Source organism: Pristis pectinata, chromosome 23 (assembly GCF_009764475.1).
Source record: "Pristis pectinata isolate sPriPec2 chromosome 23, sPriPec2.1.pri, whole genome shotgun sequence".
Classification (NCBI taxonomy): domain Eukaryota; kingdom Metazoa; phylum Chordata; class Chondrichthyes; order Rhinopristiformes; family Pristidae; genus Pristis; species Pristis pectinata.
Genome location: NC_067427.1, coordinates 3980997 through 4002717, shown reverse-complemented (window position 1 = coordinate 4002717; position 21721 = coordinate 3980997). Strand labels below are relative to the sequence as shown.

Sequence of the window (21721 nt, the reverse complement as noted above, 5' to 3'; positions counted from 1 at the left end):
ATGAGGTTGAGAAGATTTATGACTGCAAAAAACTATTTATGTGCATTTGTAAAATGTGAATGTAAACCATATGCTATATTAAAATGTATAACAGGGCAGCACTCAATATAAACACATTAAGCAATTATTTCTGGAACTAGTACACGTCCAACTTGCATAGAGGGTAGGGGAGAACGTCTGTAGGCTAGTTCAAAGATTGGACACTGACTAGCTTTCCATCCAGATCTTGGATGATGCACTTCCTAGCATGTTGAACTGAGTTTCCAGTTTCTTTAAATAAAAACTTGGACTGATGTTTTTACTTTGAAAGACTAGTTTCATGAATAGTTTATAGACAATACTTCAGAGTGTTTTCATCTTTGACACATCTTATACAGGGGTTTGAGAAGAAGATGTTCAGTTTAAAGATGTGATTGAAAATGTCTTCAGTTGAGGCGCAGCATGCACCTTCATGTACAATATGTATAGAAGTATGTTTTTGATAAGTTTCTGCTTTATGATATAAGAATAATTGTACTCTTTCTTTTGATGGCTTCACACATTCAACTTGTTGACTTATGTAGGCTGTTCCCATTATGAGTACTTGTGTCAATTTCACTATGTGCATTTACTTCTTTTATCTGTATATTTCCATCCATTTTAAAGGAGCTCTGTGTTATTTTGTAAATCCATCTGTGGAATGCTTTGAAGGAAAAACTGAGACAAAATGAAGCTACAGGAAGTATTTTATTAACATGGAAATAAAAGCTGGATGTAAGAGTTTGTGGAAACTGTCAAAAAGTGAACCTCCACTGGCTTGATACAGCTAACACCGAATCATAGCAACTCCTGATAGATAAAGTAGTACTTCCAATTTCTGCATTACCATATTTTTTGAGGTTTAGACAAATGCTGTAATATTGTGTTTTCTGAATGAAACTGTTGCCAGTTTCAAAATAAATTGGAGAACCAATGCGAATGAAAGCTGATACATCGCAGGACCTGATGACCTGCATCTCAAGGTTTTGAAGGTGCTAGCTATGGAGATAGTGGATTCACTGCTTGTCATGTTCCAAAATTCCAAAGGTTCTGGAATGGTTCCCACAGATTGGAATGTAGCAAATGTAACCCCACTATTTAATAAAGGAAGGGGAGAGAAAATGGGGAACTGTAGACCAGTTAGACTGATGTGAGTCAGAAGAAAAACGCAAGAACCTGTTATATAGGAAATGGTAGGGCAGGGCACCTCAAAAGTAAAAATGAGATTGGCTGGAGTCACCATGTATTTGTGAAAGGGAAGTCACATTTGACAAAATTCTCATGGATAGATGCAGGGATATTTCCCCAGGTGTGATGTCTGGACTGAAATGTGAAGAAATTTCATCAGTCTGAGGATAGTGGATCTTTGGAAATGGTGAAGAATGAGTCCTCGAGTAATCAAGACACAGGTAGACAGATTTTTGAATTTTAAGGGAATCAATGAATTGGGGCTAGTACAGATCAGCAAAGCAGGCTTGGGAGGTTGCATTCCCCACTCATGGTTTTATTTTTTATGTTCTTATATTCAAAGGGATCTGGGAATGGTCATTTAGGAGGCAGGGGAAGCACGCATCTAAGTACAGCAAGCAATTAAAAAGGCAACTGGTACACTGACCTTTATTGCAAGAGTGTAGGAGTACATGAATAGAAATACCTTCCTGAGATTGTGATGGATTTTAATAAGTTCACATTTGGAGTTCTGTGTGCTGTTTCTGTCTATGTACTACGGAAGGGTATACTGGGGCAAATGCTAAATATGTGTGCATGCTTGAAATCCATATTAAATAAAAACAAAAAATGCTGGAAATATTCAGAAGGTAAGTTAGCATCTGTGGAGGTGAAGAATATTGATGGTTCAGGCTGATGTCTTTTCATCAGAACCAGATATATTGGAATTAGTGCAGCAAAGTTTTCTGAAGATTGATTGGGGAAGATTAGCCAACTGGAGTTTAAAAGAAAGAGATGTGGTCTCTTTGAGCCCTTTAAGACTCTGAAAGGAGTTGGTTGAGCAGAAGCTGTTTCATTTTGATGGAGAGTCCACTACTGAGTTTGACATTTAGGACTGAGGTGAAGAGGAAATGTTTCTCTGGTTCATAAATGCTTGAGATCTCTTTCCCAGAGGACTGTGGAGAACCTGAGTATAAGCAGGAGTAGGCAGAGAGCCTAAATAAAAGGAGCAGGCCATTCAGCCCCTCGTCCTGCTCTGCCGTTCAATATATCATTAAGATCCACTGGTTTCAGACACTGTGAAGAATAGGGATTAGTGGGGATGTGGACACTGCCCAGGATCGACCTTGATCTTACTGACTGGAGCAGCAGGTTTGAAGATGTGCATGGCCTACTTTTGCTCCTGTTTCTTATGTTCTTTGTCTCTGACATTCTGGAGATAAAATTTAAATCTGGCTGTAGTGCAAAATGGGTGATGGCAAATTGCCAGCTCATTTTATACACGACCTGATTTTCTTCTTCACTGACTTCAGTGAAAATTTAAAGAGAATGTTGTAATGTGTGAAACAGACTGCTGGTTTGGTTTTGGCCTTTTTGTCTGCCGCAGAAATCAAATTTCACTCCCAGTGACGTTAACTGTAATTTGTATTATGGAATGGCTGAGTGACCTCTGTTTGCAGTGAAGCTCAAAGTAATTGTAGCTTCAAAAGATCTACACAACTATTAAGAGATTTTCTTTCTCATTGAATTCCTGATAACCTCCTAAGTATGGGTCTAAATTTCACATTTCAAGATGTGATGTAACTTGCTATGTTGGATCATCCTGAAATTGGTTGATTTTTGGTGTTTACAATCTGCTCTCTAAATGCAAGTGAGAAGTGCAATGATTAACTTGGATTCTTTTTCCTGTTTGCAGTGCACCAATGCCCTATCTCATAGGAGTGCATTCAAGTTTAATGGAGGTAAGTTCATTCTTTTAATTGGAAATAAATTAATTTCCTAACCCCTTTAAATTCTTATGATTTATTATTTCTAAGCATTTTATTTGGACAGTATTTTAATTTCCCAGCTTGTATAAATAATAAGTATTTAATGGGCCTGAATTTACTTTGGTAAGTGTGACCTTAACCTCTGTACATCTCCTGTTGTTAATGTGCTCCCAAGCCATCCTGAGCCCCACCGGCATGGCACTACTTTGCGTGCTGTAATGCTGTCAAATGAGAATACTAAAAGAAGTCCTGTGCAAGAAGCAACAAGGGAAAAAATGATTAAGACACTTTAAAATTTATTACATTGATTTAATAACTGAAAATACAAGAATACTTGTAGAAAATGTAAATTAAACTCAAAATTCAACAAAAAATGTAAACTACCTAATATTTACCTTCTATCCCTTGCAACCATTCCTCTCTTTTTAAATGAATGGACTAGCATTTCCCATGCGAAGCACAACCTGATATATGATCAGCAGCTAGATTTACCACTTTAAACGCTGGAAAATTGTTTCAAGTTTGCTTTCTTCTGCTGGACTCCACAGGGATTGCAGTTGTGAAATTGTCAGTGAGGAGTGGCTGGCAAGTTCAGGATATCTGCATTTGCGTGGGAATTCTGAGTGTGGTCATTTTCTCAAATGATCCATTTCAAAACATTTTTTTAAAGGGAACTATTAAATTGCAGCTTAATAGTTTACAGTTTCTTAAATGCACAAAAGACAAAATAATGTAATTTTGATGGATATTATTGGCCTGCAAATTATTGTTTTAATCCAAGGGAAATATCCAGGTTTAAATGTGCTATTGGCATTTTAAGACTATGAAAGACTAAGGAGTAACACTTTCCAGAACCTAACTAATTGCATATGGAGTTGACTAAAAAAAAGCACTTCAATACTACATAATGTATATACTCCAATAAAATAGATTGAGTGCCATTTACATTATTCTTGAAAATATATTTTCATAGACCTGAAACCATGCTTTATAGCTGCAGGCAATCTTTCTGTTTGCCTTTATCATAAATCAGGAAAGGACTACTTAATCAGCTTTGCTTCCCTTGTTTAGATTAACAAGCTTTGTTTGTTCATTGTATAACCAAGTTCATCTATTAATAGATAAATCTAAATGATGTTGTCTGCAGATTGGTATTTAATTGTTTCATTTTCCTGAATAAGTTTAAAAATATGGACAAGAAAATGGCAATTTACAATAAAAAAAAATCATTTGTACTTTTTGGTGTTCCAGTGATGGAACAGCCAGACAGATGGCTATACAGCACAAGCAATTGTTGAGACCTATACCAAGCCAACTGCATGTATATTAGACCTCCAGAAGTTCCTGTAAGATCCTTGTCACCTTCTGTCTGTTAGCTAAAATGAAGCAACTGATACTTTAAAAAAGCATATGAAGTGTTCCTGTTGAACAAGAAAACTTGAAGTTGTTGCATTATTTTTTTAACAGTGCTGCAGTACCAATAAGGTATTCCTTCTCTTAAACAGAATAGTCAATCAGTGCATGAATATTGAACAAAATCTGTACGAGAAACCTGAAAGTCTCAGAGACTTTGCTTCTCTATGACGTTGCCCTTTCTGATGTGCAAGGATTGCACATATGTAATGTGGAAACTGTTAACTGTGGATAAATGGAGGATAATCTTGAGGCCGGAACAAGAAATTTCACTTCTGGACCTTAGTTTTAACTTAGCATTAACTCTCCCACTGAACTATCGAACTAATGCCTGGTTAGTAAAAGGAAATGCACAAGGTTACTTGCGTGACAGTAACCTATGGTGATTTCTGTATTCTTCCTAAGGAACCTGACTTATCTTCTGGGAAGATTTCATAAGCACAGGCAGATGTTTTTTTTTTACTGTGAACCAGGTCCAAGGTGGTGAACATCATCTGGTTAATTGTCCATGGGGCATATCAGAGCACAGATGCATTTTGGTCCAGCCAGCATGTGGCACCCAGGAGCAATTTGTCTTTAAATTTAAGTGCTGAGGGAAGTTAAACTTGCAGCTGATACATTCACCCATTCAACATTAGTGGCCTCTGTACTTTCTAGTAAGAGGTGTTTCAAAATGAGGGAGCCATGGTTCCACAAGATTATCTAACTTGGCTGTAGATTGAATTTTAGGAAATTCAGGTCTAAAAGGTTTAATATTTAAGTTTATCACAGAATTTGAGCAGTCTGAATCCATGAATCAATGAAAGACAAATGGGCTAGGGTTGTGACCGAGCATTGGCAGGTTTGGTACAAAGCTGAAATTTTTAAGAGTAGTTCTGTTGATGTACAAAGTGGGATGACCTTTATCCAAGATATTCAGCCTCTACATGTTGCAAGGACGAAGGTTGCATTAAGATTAGCACAGCATTGCCTGTGACAATACTCTGCTCCAACAATGATAGCTGTCTCACCTGCCACTTAATATCTTTTGCATCAGGTGGGCCTATTCTGGAAATGAGGTGAATTGGAATTGTTGCAGCTCTGTCGACTACTGTAGTTACACTAATGTTTCTGCTAGTTGAAGCTAACATTATCCACAAGGGAAGTCAACCATGATGTTAACTGCTCATTGATTCAAATATAAAATAAAAGTAATTGGATACTACAGTTGGAGATATTACCTTGGAATTAATTAATGTATTTTATTGATTTGGTAAGATCATGGCCAGATGATGCGTGAATTGATCACTTTCCCGGTTATGGGTAACGTGGCAGAATTAATTTGATTGGCACATGAAAACATATCCCTGATCCATCACAACTGATACTCATTGTCTGCAATGGCAGCATTCTGCACAGATGTGTGACCATATTTGGCTCTTGCAGGGCCAGCATCACTACAACCCAGCACAGTTTTTCCAACCTAAATAGTTCTCTGCCGAGAATCAATTGGCAGCACTCTCCTTTCGGTCAGGAGATATTGGGTTCAAATCCCACTCCATAGACTTTAACAGAAAAATGAGGGCTGATGTTACAGTGCAGTACTGTGGATGGGTTGCACATTTGGAGCCTCCTCAGATGACATTGAACTCTGAGGCTCTCTCAGGTGGCCGTGGGAGGGTTTGTGGCATTGTTTCAAAGAAAGAAGGGATTATCCTCATTCTTCTGGCCAATATTTATCCCTCGCTCACTGCTACCAAAAATCAGATTATTTGCTTGTCATTGTCTGTGTGAATTGGTGTCATTTCCTACATTACAATGGTGACTATGTTTTCAAAAGTAATTCACTTCCTGTGAAGCACTTTGGAATGTCCTGAAAGCTACCATATAATGCAATCCTTTCCTTTTTTGTTCTTGTAGAAATAGTTTTAAGCATCACTAACGCATCAACCATAAATGTACTTTTGGAGAATAGGAGTATGTTCTTAGCACATCCCTCTTTCCCACTAACGGTATTCCATTTTGGCTGCCTTGTGGATTTCAACTTATGAAGGATATTCTTTAAAAGATAACCTTTAATTATAGTCTAATAAATATGTCTTTTTAAGTGAAGGGATTGCTTGGCACATTCCAGTATGAATTTGCAATATCTATATAATGTTTTGAATTTTTATTGTTAGGCCAGCCAGTTCATTAGTTACTAAATGGCTGAAATCTTTATAGTCAGGAAAAGCTGGTCGGGCATTAAATTATAATTGTTCAATTAAAATCTTGTGAAGCTTCAGGTTCAACAGGACTAAGTTTATCCACAAATGAATTCTTACATTATACCATATTTTATTCAGGCATTAAGAATGCATATAATGTGAGGCTTAATTTGCAGTTTCCCATAAATTTGTTCTGACTGAACACCATTTCAAGATTCAAACAACCATCTGTTTTACGGCTTAAGAGTATAGATGATGTATTGTTGAAAATTATTACAATAATTCTAAAGTGATAGTGCTCTGGGTTTCCTATCATCACCTAGTTTGTCTTTTTTTTTATAGTTTTGCAGGTTTTCTAACCTATAAAACTACATATTAAAAAAAAATGCCATTGACTACTAAAGATATCTCATCGGAAGCCCTGAATGGGAGTGTACATTAACAGCTTAATCTAAATAATATTGAATAAAGATCAAAGTTCTTATAGCAAAAACTACATACTTAGTACTATATACAATAAACATGTACATTAACCTTATGAATTTGCTGAGCAACTTGAGGGCAAATTAACTCTTGTAGTTAATGTGGACCATGAAACTTAAGAAATTCTATAGGTCTCTGCATTTTCTGCTAAATGTGAAACCTTGTTATCTAGTTTGTTCACCCTACATCTGTTCATGTTAATTAACTAAATAGTATTTAATTTGCCTTTTGAGTGATGTCTCTTTGAGCTTTTCCTCAGTAGAGCCAGTACTCTTCATTATTCACAAGATGCTGGAGGAACTCAGCAGGTCAGGCAGCATCTGTGAAGGGTCTCCACCCGAAACGTCAACTGTTTATTTCCCTCCGTAGATGCTACCTGACCTACTGAGTTTCTCCAGCATTTTGTGTATATTGCTCCAGATTCCAGTATCAGTAGAATTTCTGGTGACTCCGCATTATTACCTTTATCCATATCAACTTCACAAATGTTTTATCACAGAAACTTATAAACTGTATACTTATTTCACAAAATTGAATACCCTATAATTTGTATGTTGCTGCCTGCTACACTGAATGTATTTATTTGCTGCCATTTTCTGGAATAAGATGAAAACTTTCTCATTCAATAAACAAGGTATAATCCAATTTGAGAATGGAAAAAAAAATTGACCTGACATCCATGATGGATTAATGCTCAGAATGAGCAATCTGTCATAAAATTGTCAAACACATTTGAAATAATTGTGCTAAATTGACATTATTTGGGTTTAAAAAAGGGGTTCTAGAGTTTGATTAAACCATACTACATTAAAACCCAGGTATACATCTTGTTATAACATTATGACATTTTGTAAAGTCTTTAAGTTGTGTCTTATTTATTGGATTTGATAACCTTGGACATTCTTAATCCATAATAATTTGGGATTTTTTCAGTCTTTTGTGACTTGTTGATCACATGTTGGGCATCTATTAGAATTACAGCCATTTGGATATTTAAAGTCTATCTGGTAATCACTCAATGCTACGTTGGCCAGGAAAGATTACATACTCAAATTCCCACCACAGGTGAGAATGCTACATGCTTCACCACTTCTGATACCTCAGAGGGAAGAGAAAGGAGAACATGACTAAATAGTAATATGTGGAATGGATGCAGCTGGGGCAAGGTTTGGGGCTTTTAGGAGGAATGTTAAGTTCCTCAGAACACCATTAAGCCCAGAAGATGAAGTGATTAATTGAGCATACTGGCACAATCTGCCCCTTTCTCATGTTAGTAATTCAAACAGAAAGACTATATGCAAATAACTTCAGCCTGGGATAGATGGAAGGAATGCATAATTGACTTCAATCTTGTCAACTTGGATGATCACTGCCTGCTGTACAGAACAAAATGGTATTACTATCCATCTCCAGAGGACAATGAACTACAGGAGATCGACTGAGCACCACTTCCAGTGTCCAATAGGATCTCAACATGAAGAGTGGAATATTAGCTATACATAGGCCTAAAAAAAGACAGGTAGATTCATTTGGTATTTTTAATTTCCCTTTGAATTTCAGTGTTAAATGGGAAGCAGTACAATCATGTTGTTCGAAAACTTTTGCCATTGAAATGCATCAGGCTAGTACTCAAGCATAAGAAATTGCCAGTTGTACAATAGGGAATGCAGTCTAGAATGTCAAAAGAAATTATTTTGCAATTTCGTTGTGTTTTTTAAGTTGCTCTGATTTTTGTTCTCTGTTGTTGCTAGTACTCCCAATCCCCACATTGTCTGTACGTAACACTTGCATACGCAATGCATAGTTTCACATTAATTGCCAGCAATGTTCCTTCTGGTTATACAAAAGTCAGCAGGATGTGTTTAATTTAAGAATAACTAACAAAAACGGGACTTCATTGAGTTTAATAATAAGAAAATGTCTTGGACATCCTTCAAGTCAGTGGAGTTAATTTGAGATCTTTGACGATCAGTTTGTTACAGCTGTTTATGATAATATACCCCAAAATCACCTGCTTAGGATCAGTGCTGCCGTGGACTCTAGGTAACGGTTTGGCAGGAAAGTGGAAAATGCACGGAAGGGGGTCGCAGCCCACACGCTGGGCAAGGATCAAAGAGTTTAAAGGTCAGAGGACATGTCTCGCCTCACCATATCTTTCTGTTGAATAGCTGCTTCAGATTGTAAATCTGAAGAGGATTTCATTAAGTCCTTCTGGTTGCTGCTGGGGCATGAAATCATAAAATTTTATATCATAAGCTTTTCCTGCTTCTGGCAGCCAGATTGACGTACTGGTGTATGTTTAAAAAAAATACGTATTTGTCACTTTTAGAAACAAGGTATATTCCTTCCACATTACTTTATGCCATTATAAAGACAAACTATTGATTTAAGTGTTCAAAACAAGAACTAGTGACTATTCAACACATTTACATTTTGCTATATTTTTTATTTCTTTAATTTGTTTAGGGGGTGGGTCAGTTTGAGGGATTGCCATTTAGCTTCAGTGTTATCTGAAGTTTTCAAATCTTATCTTCAGATGTTCAGAGAAGACTTTTGTATATTTTTATTTGTCTTAAATTGCAATGAGGCATTCTGAGCATATGATAGGTCCTAACTTGAGTGAGGATTTAAAAAGACATATCATTCAAGACAAATAGTACTAACTGATTTCCATTTAATAGGCTGCTGAATAAGGCCCCCTGTAGTTTGTTTGAAAAGTTAATGGACTTTAACTGTGATGGTGTCATTTTGAAAACTCAAAGGACTGTTTGTACTGGGAAAGCAGATCTTATTGATTAAGTCTGAAATTCTTGGTAAGCCACATTTATAGGCGTAATAAACAATATGCTTAGTAGTTGGCAAGATGAATCTCTGGAATCTTTTGATTACATGGAGCATATCATTCGTAATACTGAGGGCATAGGTATCCATTAGTGTGAGAACTTTAGCTATGCACTCTGTGTGTGTGTCACTTAGTGCATGCTTAGACCAGCTAATATAAGGACTGGTTTATTTAATTGTTTTCCATTACTAATTGAAATAAACTACTTAAGGTGTACAATGCATAGAAATGGCAAATAAATTATAACATTAAAAACAGTTTGTTTTATGCTTCTTTGAACAGTTGATATTAAACTCTTAAAGACCTAACACTTTTGGTTTGTAACAAACTTTGAAACAAATATCTCTTGAGCTGTAGGTATGATATATTTCAACTCCAAAACTACAGTTCACCCAAACGAAATCACTATTGCAAATTTCTATTTTTCACTTTCTGAAATGTCTTGCTTGTGTCACCAAGTATACCACGAGTAATTCGGTTTGCTTTCATTGCAAGCTGGCTTTAATCCCCTATGTACAGCGGCACCGTTTTTGTTAATGAATTTGGATGTCAAATTACATCTTTCTAAAAACGTTCTTTTCAAAAAATGTTTCATTTTCCACAACAGAAAGTGAGGAACATGGCTTTAGAAGATGTAGTAATACTAAACGTGGACAACAATACACTGGAAACACCATTTGATGATCTTCAAAGCCTTCCTAATGATGTGGTAAGTATGACCTAGCTCTCATTGCTGTGCACTTTTATTACTGAACTCAAAACTTAATATAGCAATTTTTCAAATATCTCTCTCCCTGCCTACCCCCATCCCCTTCATTTCTCTGTTTAATGTCTCTTTGACAGTGTTATCTATTTGCTAAATTGCTTTGTTTTTCTACATAAAAGACAGGGCTACATGAAAACATTTGGTATTTTACCAGCACCCTTTGCATTTCACTTCACTCATCCTCCTTTTCAGCTTAAAGTTACAACCATGTCTTTCTGGCAAAACATAATTGTGCAATCTGATTTCATTCTTTTAAAATCCATTTATACCATTGTTCTGAGAAAATGATTCATTACCTTATTCTGCACTGTAACCTTTTCCTTCATCGCTTTTGTACCTGTGTTTTGCTTTCTTTCTACCCATTCTATTTCATTTTTGAATAATGGATTGGTATTGCTAGCTAAATGGTGTTTGGTTGCCAAGAAAGAGATGTGTTCAATTTGCCTTGCACTCTATCAGTGCCACCTGCTATTGGAGTACTCTTAATTAATAGATCAAAGGGACAAGACAGAGGTGGTAAAGTGTGTCAGTTCAGGAGGAGATAGCAGTCTACTTTGATCTAAAAAAAAGTTGTGCCAGAAAGAGAAACATCTCAATTTTTCTCCGATCGCTTGTGATCGATGTTCTGACGCCTCTTCAGATTTTATTTAATGTTACAAGAAAGGGTAGAATAGATTTAGGGTGTTATTTAAAGGTCCAACTAAAGAAAAGGTCCTTTTTGATGTAGAACACTGACTTTAAAATTACAGCGGATAAATGAGAATGGCATACACCACTGCACAGTCTGTTTCTTCAGTGTTTTGTTAGGAGGTGATATTGCCGGCATCATTGCTGTATGTGGCACCTAGATGTTAGATGTATAACTAGTTGTTGTGCTGCACAGAGCATCTTCATTTTGCTACCCAGTTCGCCATCTGTTTGAAGTATTGTCCGGCTTTGAGTAAGCGCCTGCAATGCTAACAGCATTTTGGGTTTACTGCACTAAAAACAATTTGACATTTACAGACATGAAAGTACATATTGCTCACAAAAATTCTCCCCATAGGCTTTATTGTGCACGCATTGTGCTCCACAATTTGGCAGCAAAAGTAATTATACAGTAACAACTGTTCTGTTTCAATAGACATAACTTAACCCTTTCAGCGACCCATGTTCTCCACACTGTGGGCCAGCTCATGGGATTAGACATTAGGCTTTTACATATCAGAGCAATTGATGGCATGTCCTGACAACGTCCATATGTACCTGTTCATAATTTATGTAATTTCTTTCATAATAAATTTTGCAGGTTTAGTGGCAAAGTTAAACTTGACCTCAATGTCAAAGAAAGTAAATATTGCCATAAACCTTTATTCAGGAGGGAAAGGTTCAGAGGAAGTAAAATGAAGAAACTGGATTCTGACAGATTATTACAATTTACCACAAAACATAAGGGAAGCTTGGTGGCTGGGTTATTAGTGCCCAACATCACAAGCTGGAAGATGCAGGGTTAGCCAGCATTGGGACATGGCTTCCTCAGACACCGAGTTAGTTGCTCATCACTGCAGATTGTTAGGAAAATCAATTAATGCAAGCATCATAGCTCAGTCCTGAGAAAACATGAAGGTTACTTTTGTTCAGTTTTCAACATGCTACTGTAGGCTTATCAGTTTTATCTTCTAACTTCTGCTTTTCCAGTAAACAGATTTTCATGCTGCTTTTTCAAGCTCACATTAGCATGTCTGATGTTCCTCCAGTGTCATATATATATAGGTCTGCAGTTTGTAGGAACAAACAGATGTAAGTATGTTGGACTTTTGAATGTAATAATATTATGGGAGCTCATTCATATATGCAGGTGTCCATAAGTTGGGCGTTTGTATTCCAGGGTTGTACTGTATACCTACTGAAGTTACTGGTTGCGCACTGAGCGTTTTGTCCATTGCTAGCATTAACTGGAACTTCTGTGTGCAATTATGTTCATTGAACACTCACAGTATAACGTGCAGTACATCATGTTACTTTTTTGCATTTATAACTATTTAAAGGGACATTTTGCTGATATCAGGAGATCTAACTGGACAGGTTAAGAATTTATTAGAGGCTGTTCAATCAGTTCACAGACTGTACTTAAAATAAGATGGAGTGTTTTTTCAGCATTTAGCTGCCAATGTACTTATTGAATGGGGGTGTCACTGGTGGTACAGTGGGCAGCACTCCAGTAACAACCTTTCCGAGTAAGACAAGAAAATTCTGTAGCAATGCCAACAGCCGCTGTATCAGAGTCACTTACCACTGCACAACAATGAATGTTATTGGAACTAAATGAAAGTGCTATTTAACAGTACTATTTTTATAACAATGTCAGATTAAATGACAAACCAATGTAAATCATAACATATATCAGTAAAATAAATATACTAGTGCCTTCCCTGTTTAATGATGTTGTATTTGGGTGTAGTTGTCCATTGCAGTGTCTCCTGTGTGGCTGCAGTCTCATGGCTGGAAGGCTGCTCCCTTTTGCTTTAAGTCTGCATACTGATCTGTGATGAATGCCGAGAAGCTCTTGTCCTAGGTGAACTGGCTCGGACTCCTGCCACAGCCAACTGCAGCGGCAGTCAGGGATTGCTGGCATGAGCGAGAGGTCACAATGTAAGGTGACTTGGTGCCTTCGTGATGGGGGACATCATTGTCCAGAACTTGCTCACCAGTTGATCTCTCTGGTATCTGGGAAGACAGTGGTGTAACGATCTGCTGGAACCTCAGTCAACTGGTTCAACCTCCACACAGAGCTGAACTGAGTCACACATGTCTTATCCCTTCTAAATTAACTTGTTGCTTTGTGAAAATAAGTGATAGCCTGTGTTTCTGAGGTGCTAACATCCATCCTGTCAATAACTCAGCCGAGACGGCTTCAAAGCCAATATTTAGAAGAGGATGGAATTTCCTCAATGATGAAGTTCAACACCGAGGTGCCGTTAGACAGCACTCTTTTTTTTGCCTCCAAGACTTGAAGAAGCAGGAGTTTGATTTGCGAGAGCTTGATGTCTTCAGGAGATCATGCTGACATTAACTTGACACAGGACAGCACCTACAGCTCTTGTGGGTTTTGCAGTATTGGTATTGGTTTATTATTGTCACTTGTACCGAGGTACAGTGAAAAACTTGTCTTGCATACCGATCGTATAGGTCAATTCATTACACAGTACAGTTACATTGGGTCAGTACAGAGTGCATTGAGGTAGTACAGGTAAAAACGATAACAGTACAGAGTAAAGTGTCACAGCTATGAAGAAAGTGCAGTGCAGGTAGACAATAAGGTGCAAGGTCACAAGGTAGATTGTGAGGTCAGAGTCCATCTCATAGTATAAGGGAACCGTTTAGTAGTCTTGTCACAGTGGGATAGAAGCTGTCCTTAAGCCTGGTTGGTACATGCCCTCAGGCTCCTGTATCTTCTATCTGATGGGAGAAGAGAGAAGAGAGAATGACCTGGGTGGGTGGGGCCTTTGATTATGCTGGCTGCTTCGCCAAGGCTGCGAGAGATAAAGACAGAGTCCAAGGAGGGGAGGCTGGTTTCCGTGACGCACTGGGCTGTGTCCACAACTCTATGCAGTTTCTTGCGGCCCTGAGCAGAGTAGTTGCCATACCAAGCTGGGATGCATCCACATAGGATGCTTTCTATGGTGAATCGATAAAAGTTGGTGAGTGTCAATATGTGGTCATGGAGGGAAACTTGCAGGGACAGAGGGTCCTTATGTTGTTTGAATCATCCAGTAGATACATGAAATGGGTCAAAGGGTGATGAAGCTCCTGTACAATATTCTAGTACTGGGGAACAAGGTGTTATCTAGGCAAGGAGAGACCAGAAAAGAGAGACTGGTAGTTGGGAAGTACTTAGAGGTTTTGCAATCCTAACAAGGAATCCAGAACTGCAGTAAATCTGCACCTTCTTCCCCTATCAGATTCCATCATCTTCAGCCCTTTGTTTCTTCCACCGATCACCTCCCAGCATCTGTCTCTATTTCCAGTCTTCCCTCCCCCATCTACCTATCACCCCTCCTCACCTGAATCCACTTATTGTTTGCATGCTCTGGTCCCACCCCTCTTCCTCAGCTCTTTATACGATCCATCTCCCCTTTACTCTTTCAGTCCAGAGGAAAGGTCTCGACCCAAATCATTGACTGTCCATTTCCCTCCATAGATGCTGCCTGACCTGCTGAATTCCTCTAGCAGTTTGTTTTTTGTTAGCAGATGTTAGCTCAGAATAAGCATTGCATTTAGTGAAACGTTACTAGTCAGAACGTCACAGTGGCCAAGTAAATGAAGCTATGGAAGCTGTATTTACAGAGTATACATTTTGATGGATTGTTTTATTGTATGCATGACAAAAAGTATTGTTATCTTGCAAAGTGTCCAAAGGGAAGAGCCATATTCGTAACAAACTAAGTAACCTCACTGTATATCTGGCACATTGGTAATTTCCACTCAATGTACCCACTGTAGAGACTGTAGCCTGTAGAAATTGGGAAGAACCAGACTTGCTAAATTGCTTCTGTGTACCAGTTTTCACAAGGATGAGCATAGAATCACAGATACAAAGACATGTGGAAATAAAGGCAATGGAAGGAACAAGTTAGATTTAACATAAGGTTTTTAAAAAGTGGTAGTGATAAAACAGATGCACTTAAAGATAGACAAATCTCTAGGATTCTATTTTCCAACCCAGGATATTAAACAAGCTACTTCAGAATCAGGTTTATCATCACTGACATATGTCGTAAAAATTACTATGAGTTACAAAAATGAATAAATAGTGCAAAAGAGGAAGAACGAGGCAGTATTCATGGATTCTTGGACCGTTCAGAAATCTGATGGCGGAAGGGAAGAAGCTGTTCCTGAAACATTGAGTGTCGGTCTTCAGGCTCAGTGAGGAGGAGATGTTATTGCCGATCTGCACTGACTGTGGTCTCCCCATGAGGAAGTTGAGGATCCAGTTGCAGAGGGAGGTACAGAGGCCCAGGTTTTGAAGTTTGTTGATCAGTACTGAGGGGATGATGGTGATGAATGCCAAGCTGTAATCGTTAAACAGCAGCCTGATGTAGCAGCCTGATGTAACAGCCTACCTAATGGTTTAGTCATGGTCTTTCAAAATGCTCTTCAGTCAGGTATTGATAGATGTTTAGGAAAGAATATCCAGGAAAATATAAACTCCAGTATAGTAGGGTTGTTTGAAACTGTTGTAGAGAAGGAGTATCTAAGATTTTGGTTAAATACAAGTTATCAGTGAAAACCATCATAGATTTGTAAAGAATGAATTGTGTTTAATTTTTTGCATTGGTAATGGAAGTGTAAATAAGAGAATGATAACTGTAAGGATTTCCAGAAGACATTCAACAAGATTCCATGTAAAATAACAAAATGGAATGGGAAAGTTGGATGGAATTGATTTGGAGTTGGGGATTGTGGATATGTGTGCACGTGGACAGGATTAACTGGTGAGGATCCTGTGTGATGTATAATGTGGCCTCAGCTTTTGGCGGTATTTTTAATGACTTGGATGAACGAATAGAGAGCCATATTTTCTGTCGATGGCACAAAGTTGGGTGTCATCATAAAACGTTGAAATGGTTGCAGCATATTGTAAAGGGGAAACTATGACTGACTGGGGATTGAGGTGGGGGAAAGTGCAGAGTCATTCAATTTGCATCTGCCTAAGGTAGATGAGAGAATTCTCCAGGTGGTGAGAGGCAAGGAACTGTGTTTGAACAGAGAGACGTTGTGGAAATATTACAAAAATGTAGTGACCAAATACAAAAAAAAAGTTAGAAAAATAATGCAAAGTCTCTTATCTCAAAAAGGCTAGAAACCAACTTTATGTGGCGACTGTACAAACTGCAAGGACGGTGATCTGTTCTGGGCATCACATGTGAGGATGGATATACCTGTCTTGGAGGTGGTGTAACGCAGGGTCACCAGAATGAGGATAAAAGGGTTCAATTATGAGGGCAGGTTGTAGGCCCTCATGTTGTAGGCAGGTTGTAGGCCCTCATGTTGTAGGCAGGTTGTAGGCTTCAATTATAGGCTTTCTGAGTATTCACTTGGGAAGACCAGGAGTAACCTAGTTGAGTTGATTAGGATGATTAAAGGACTCAATGAGACAATGAAAATTATGAGTTAGGTGGGCATAGCCTGATTTCATGAGTACTTCCTTGCATGATGGGGAACAGGAATCTGAAATTCTCTTCCCCAAAATTCCTATGAGAATAAAGTGAATTGAAAAATTATAACTGAGAGTGATATACTTCTGTTAGCAAGAATACTGAGGGTAAGTGGAGTGGTTGGCCAGATGATTGTGGGGAAGCGGGGATGGGTTTGGATATCTGATAGTCATGTGGCTTGGGCAACCAATTCAAAGGGGGATTTGGACAAATTAGTAGGTTCTGCTACTGAGAGGACAGGGGCAGCTGCAGGGAGGAGCATGGTGGGTGGTGCAGGGCTTATCAATAATGATAGAACTTTTTTACCTGGGAGAAAATGAATGCCTTTGACCCCTGGGCAGTGCCCAAGTAGGGTGGGGCCTTTGACTAAAGCCAGAGCTGCCTTCACCCCGACCATTAAGACCTTCATAAGTGTTCTTTGAGGCTTTCTCTCTACAGTAGAATTTTTTGCCAGTGTCCTAAAACAATTTTTGTATGCTATCTGGCATTGCTGCATGTGCCCAGTGGCCTTGATGTGCTGGCACATCATGTATACAGAAACACCAGCAACAATTTCAGTTCACGTTCTTCAACTCCAACCTGAAAGTAGCCCTCTAAGCCCAAAGGTTTGATCACTCCTGATTTAACTGAATGTTGGCTTTCTCGATCTTAAGTAATGTGAATTCTGATTGATTTAGCATTATTGAGTTGAAATAGCTCCCTTTTAAGAGTGTAATGTGATACAGTAGGAATGAGTTGGTGTGAAGTGGCTGTGATATTCAATCTTGCTGTTGTACAAAAGCCGTGTTTTCAAAGTATTATGTGACTTCTCCATATAGAATGGTTCCTTACCTAAGTTATCAGACTTTGAAACCACTTTAGGCAGATGCTGTGGTTCTTCCGCAGAACCTTGAGTAAAGCACGTCTTTACTGGACGCCAGTCTACAGAACTGAGGCAAAGGGAATATTACATTACCGTGCTAGTGTATCTTTTGAAAAATAGCTATCAGAGCTTGTGCCCTTGAATTATTTGCTTTGGTCCGGTACTATACAGTCGATGGTTTCTTTGAAATGGTTACCCTGTGGGACTTATTAAAGCTGACTAAAGGAAGTTTGATGCCACACTCATATCCTGCACAGATGTCAAATACAACATCCTTGTATACCACACTTAAGTCAGTTTATATTTTCGTTAGTATTAGGCAGATGTACCTCAGCATATGAACATTACTGGTGACTGAGCCTAGGGCACTCTCAACAGTTTTAGCAGTATCTTTTGTTTATACCATTTATTACAATTACAATCAGAAAGAATTAGCACAGTTGCGATTTCAATAAGAAAAATGCAACAAGGATTCAGTATTTTGTGCCAAAATCTAGTAACTATTGATAAGTAATACAAAGTATTCTAACATCACACCTCTACATTACTAATAGATGACCATATCATAGTGCCTAACTTCAGACAGCATTGACTTTGGATGAATACATCCAAATCAAAGCCAGAATTCTGGGCTTTTAAACTATTTCCTGTTTGTTCTTTTGCTAGGAATTCCTTATTCATGCATTCTAACAGTATAATTTGAAATGAGTGCATCGCATGTGTTATTAAGTTTTATTTTCTGGTTTCAGTGTTTTCTATGTTAAGCCTACTTCACCAAAACATGGAAACTACTTTAGAAGTGATACCCCAAATGTGCATCTAGTATGTGGTTTGGTTTATTGCATTTGAAATTGGATGAGCATTTTCAGACCAGAAGTAGCCAGCCCAAGACTGAAAAAGCCCAGAGAGGATTTACATATTTTCAAATGATGTTTGGATTGTTTGAATTGAAATTCCATCCAACTAACAGAGGAGTTGTAGTCTGGGAAGCCAAAATTCTATCCTTGGGCTACATAAAAGGAAATACAAAGTCAATGCATCTACCTGAAGTTATAAGCATTGATACCTGTCAATAATAGAAATGGAATATTTTAAAGTTTTTTGCGTTACTTATTGTTAATATTCAGAATAAAATTAAATATACTGGAAGTGCTCAGCAGCATAAGTGGGATGTGGAAGAGAGTTGATGTTCCAGGTCAAGGACCCTTCATCAGAACTGGGAAAGTGAGAAGACGAGTGTATTTTAAGTTGCAAAGAGAAATAGGATGGAGAGAACAGAGGGAAATTTTTCAGAGTAAAAATACATTTAATTTGGAACAAAATGATCCTGCAACAATTGAAATAAAGGTACAGCCACAACTGTGATGGTGGTTGGGGGTTGGGGGGGGGAAATAAACAGATTGGCGGGGGGGGAGTGGTGAGGTGGTACTGTGAATGTACAGTGTCCAGTTGGAAGGTGAGGGGCTGTTCCTCAAGTTTACACTGCACATTGGTGGAGCAGTGTAGGAAGCTCCACCAGATGTTAATGTTTTGTTTCTCAACTTCTTCAGAATCTCAAATCTAGTGAAGTTTATACATACTCATTACATTAACCTGATTGATTGGTTCAGTGACCTACTGAGCATTCCCAGCAGCTTTTGCTTTTGTTTCAGATTCCTTGCATGTGCAATAATTTGCTTTTCAACCCCATATAATTTGTCTCCTCCACTCCCAGAGATCAGCTGACAACTCCATTCTGGGACATTTCAGCACAATAATGTTTAGCTCAGCTGTGCTTCAATGGGTGCATCTCAACATTTAGATCTTTAAAACCCTTTATCTGCTTTGTACAAGGTTAGTATAATCCCAGCCTTTGTGTGGGGTGACATCAGGTGAGGGTAAAATGGGACTCTCACCTCCCCTAAACTACTGCCTGTTACTGTGATGGCTGGAGGGGTTCCAATCACCTCGTTCAACAGAGAAGGAAAGTGAAAAGGGTATATCTGAAAGGGAAATCATAACCTCAAGATTAATTATTCTGTATATAGATATATACTATTTATGATAGAAGATGAGTGTATTCAAAGAGGGTGCCATTGATATCTGTTCAATACTTTCAATGAATACCTCCTTTGTGCAAATGGTAATCAGGCTATTAGGAACGTGCTCACTTGAAGTGCAGCATTATGCCTTAGAGATAATTAAACACCCCCAGAGCTAAATAACAAGGGCATGATTAAGTGGTGAATAATCTAACGTACAGGTGGTACGGCCCTTTAGAATCAGAAGCGGCTTTGACAAGCACAGTTTTCTTCAAAAGGACCAAAATGTCATCAGCATCACTTGCCCATATCTGCACTACGGATTTTTTTCGGATTTCAAAAACTATTGCTGCTGCAGAAAGTCAAAACAGAAGGTGGCATATACTTCTCAATTTAAAACATTTGTGGAAGTGAAATTATTTGTCCAGTATTGATCAGAACTCAAGAGTGAATGCATTGCTTACTGAGCTATTTCACCATTGAGTTGCAACATAAGATAGAAATACTATTTTTTATTTGGAGCTAAAACAAATATTGATTTGGACTTCCTGAAAAATTATAAGGGAGTAGTTAGTTAATCACTGCATCTAGTTACTCAAGCAGGCATTTATAATATAGCCTGTAATAAAACATCACTTTCCTCTAAATCGGATGATCTCTTTCTATATAAATCTAAATCTAATAATGAGTTCAAAGTCCAAATTAAGTTCTGTTGATGAAGCTGAGAAATTCCATATTTGGTGGTGAATGTACCTCCGTCCTCTTTTCACTGTTTTGGCAATTTCATCCTGAAATGTGAATTTCAGAAAGCAGAAATTAAAATAAAGAATACTTATGGTAGCATCTGTGTGTAACTTCACATGTTCTGCTTCTACCAGTATGGCACGGTGCCTTCTGACAGTGACTACACCCTGAAATTGCTCACTGTCCCACCTATTTTTACTACATTGTGTCTTGGTTCTGAGATTTAGAGCCTTGACCTCTTTCATAAAGTTTTCATTCTATTTTTTGCTTTATCACATTTGTTTAATTATTCTTTGATTTTAATTATTGCAAAAGCCAGCATTGGATTGGAAGTTGGAATCCTCACTTTTCCCAAAGAACAATGCATTATTCCCATTGTAGGTTCTTCTTTTCACCATTATGCATTGTGATCACTTGTTTCAAGTTCACTGCACTGTAGCATTGACAAAGAATGAGAGTCTCGCAGCAGAAGAATGTGTCCAACCTCATTCTTCCTCTAATCTGAAGGACAGCCTCGCCCCCACCGTTTGCTTGACTGTTTTTGAACTGCACTGGTGATTGGCAGCTGAGTGGTCATCGGTGCTGCATGCAGAGGTAACTGGGATGTATTTACTGAACAAATTGAAGCATGATCTTGTTTCTAAACTCAGGATTATTCCATGCATTCATTTCAAAGACACTCCCCTCCATTGACCTCCCCTCCATTGACTCTGTCTATACTTCTGCAATCTACACTAACACAATCAAGGACCCCACCAACCCAGTCTCTCTTCTCCCATCTCCCGTTGGGCAGAAGATACAAAAGCCTGAAAGCATGAACCACCAGACTCAAAGACTGCTTCTATCCCACTGGTATCAGACTCTTGAATGGACTCGTACACTAATAGATGAACTCTTGATTTCCTAATCTATCTTGTGACCCTTGCACTTTATCTCTCTACCTGCACTGCATTTTCTCTGTAACCACAACACCATATTCTGCATTATGTATTCTTTTACTACCTTGATGTAATTCTGTTTGGCATGATCTTTCTGGATGGCAAGCAAAACAAAAACTTTTCACTGTATCTCAGTACATGTGACTATAATAAACCATGCCAATAACACTGTAATTTCCTTAGTGATAATTTGATCTTCACCTAGATCCTCTAATATTTTTATTTAACTATAACTTTGTTTTCTACCAGTGTGTAACTTATTCCTAAAGAACTCCATTAACTTTACAATCTACATTTAGTATTTACTTAGAATCA

The 21721-nt window shown here is 38.1% G+C and overlaps 1 protein-coding gene across 5 annotated transcripts in view; it reads left to right on the top strand.

Moving 5' to 3' along the window:
- The window catches only part of LOC127582046 (DENN domain-containing protein 1A-like), a 437758-nt gene that overhangs the window by 266253 nt on the left and 149784 nt on the right, over nt 1-21721 (top strand). For all 5 annotated transcript variants that reach the window (XM_052037000.1, XM_052037002.1, XM_052036999.1 and 2 more), the window contains 2 exons: nt 2882-2927; nt 10486-10587. In XM_052037000.1, coding sequence (XP_051892960.1) covers nt 2882-2927; nt 10486-10587 — 148 coding nt within the window. The remainder of the gene's footprint in view (nt 1-2881; nt 2928-10485; nt 10588-21721) is intronic.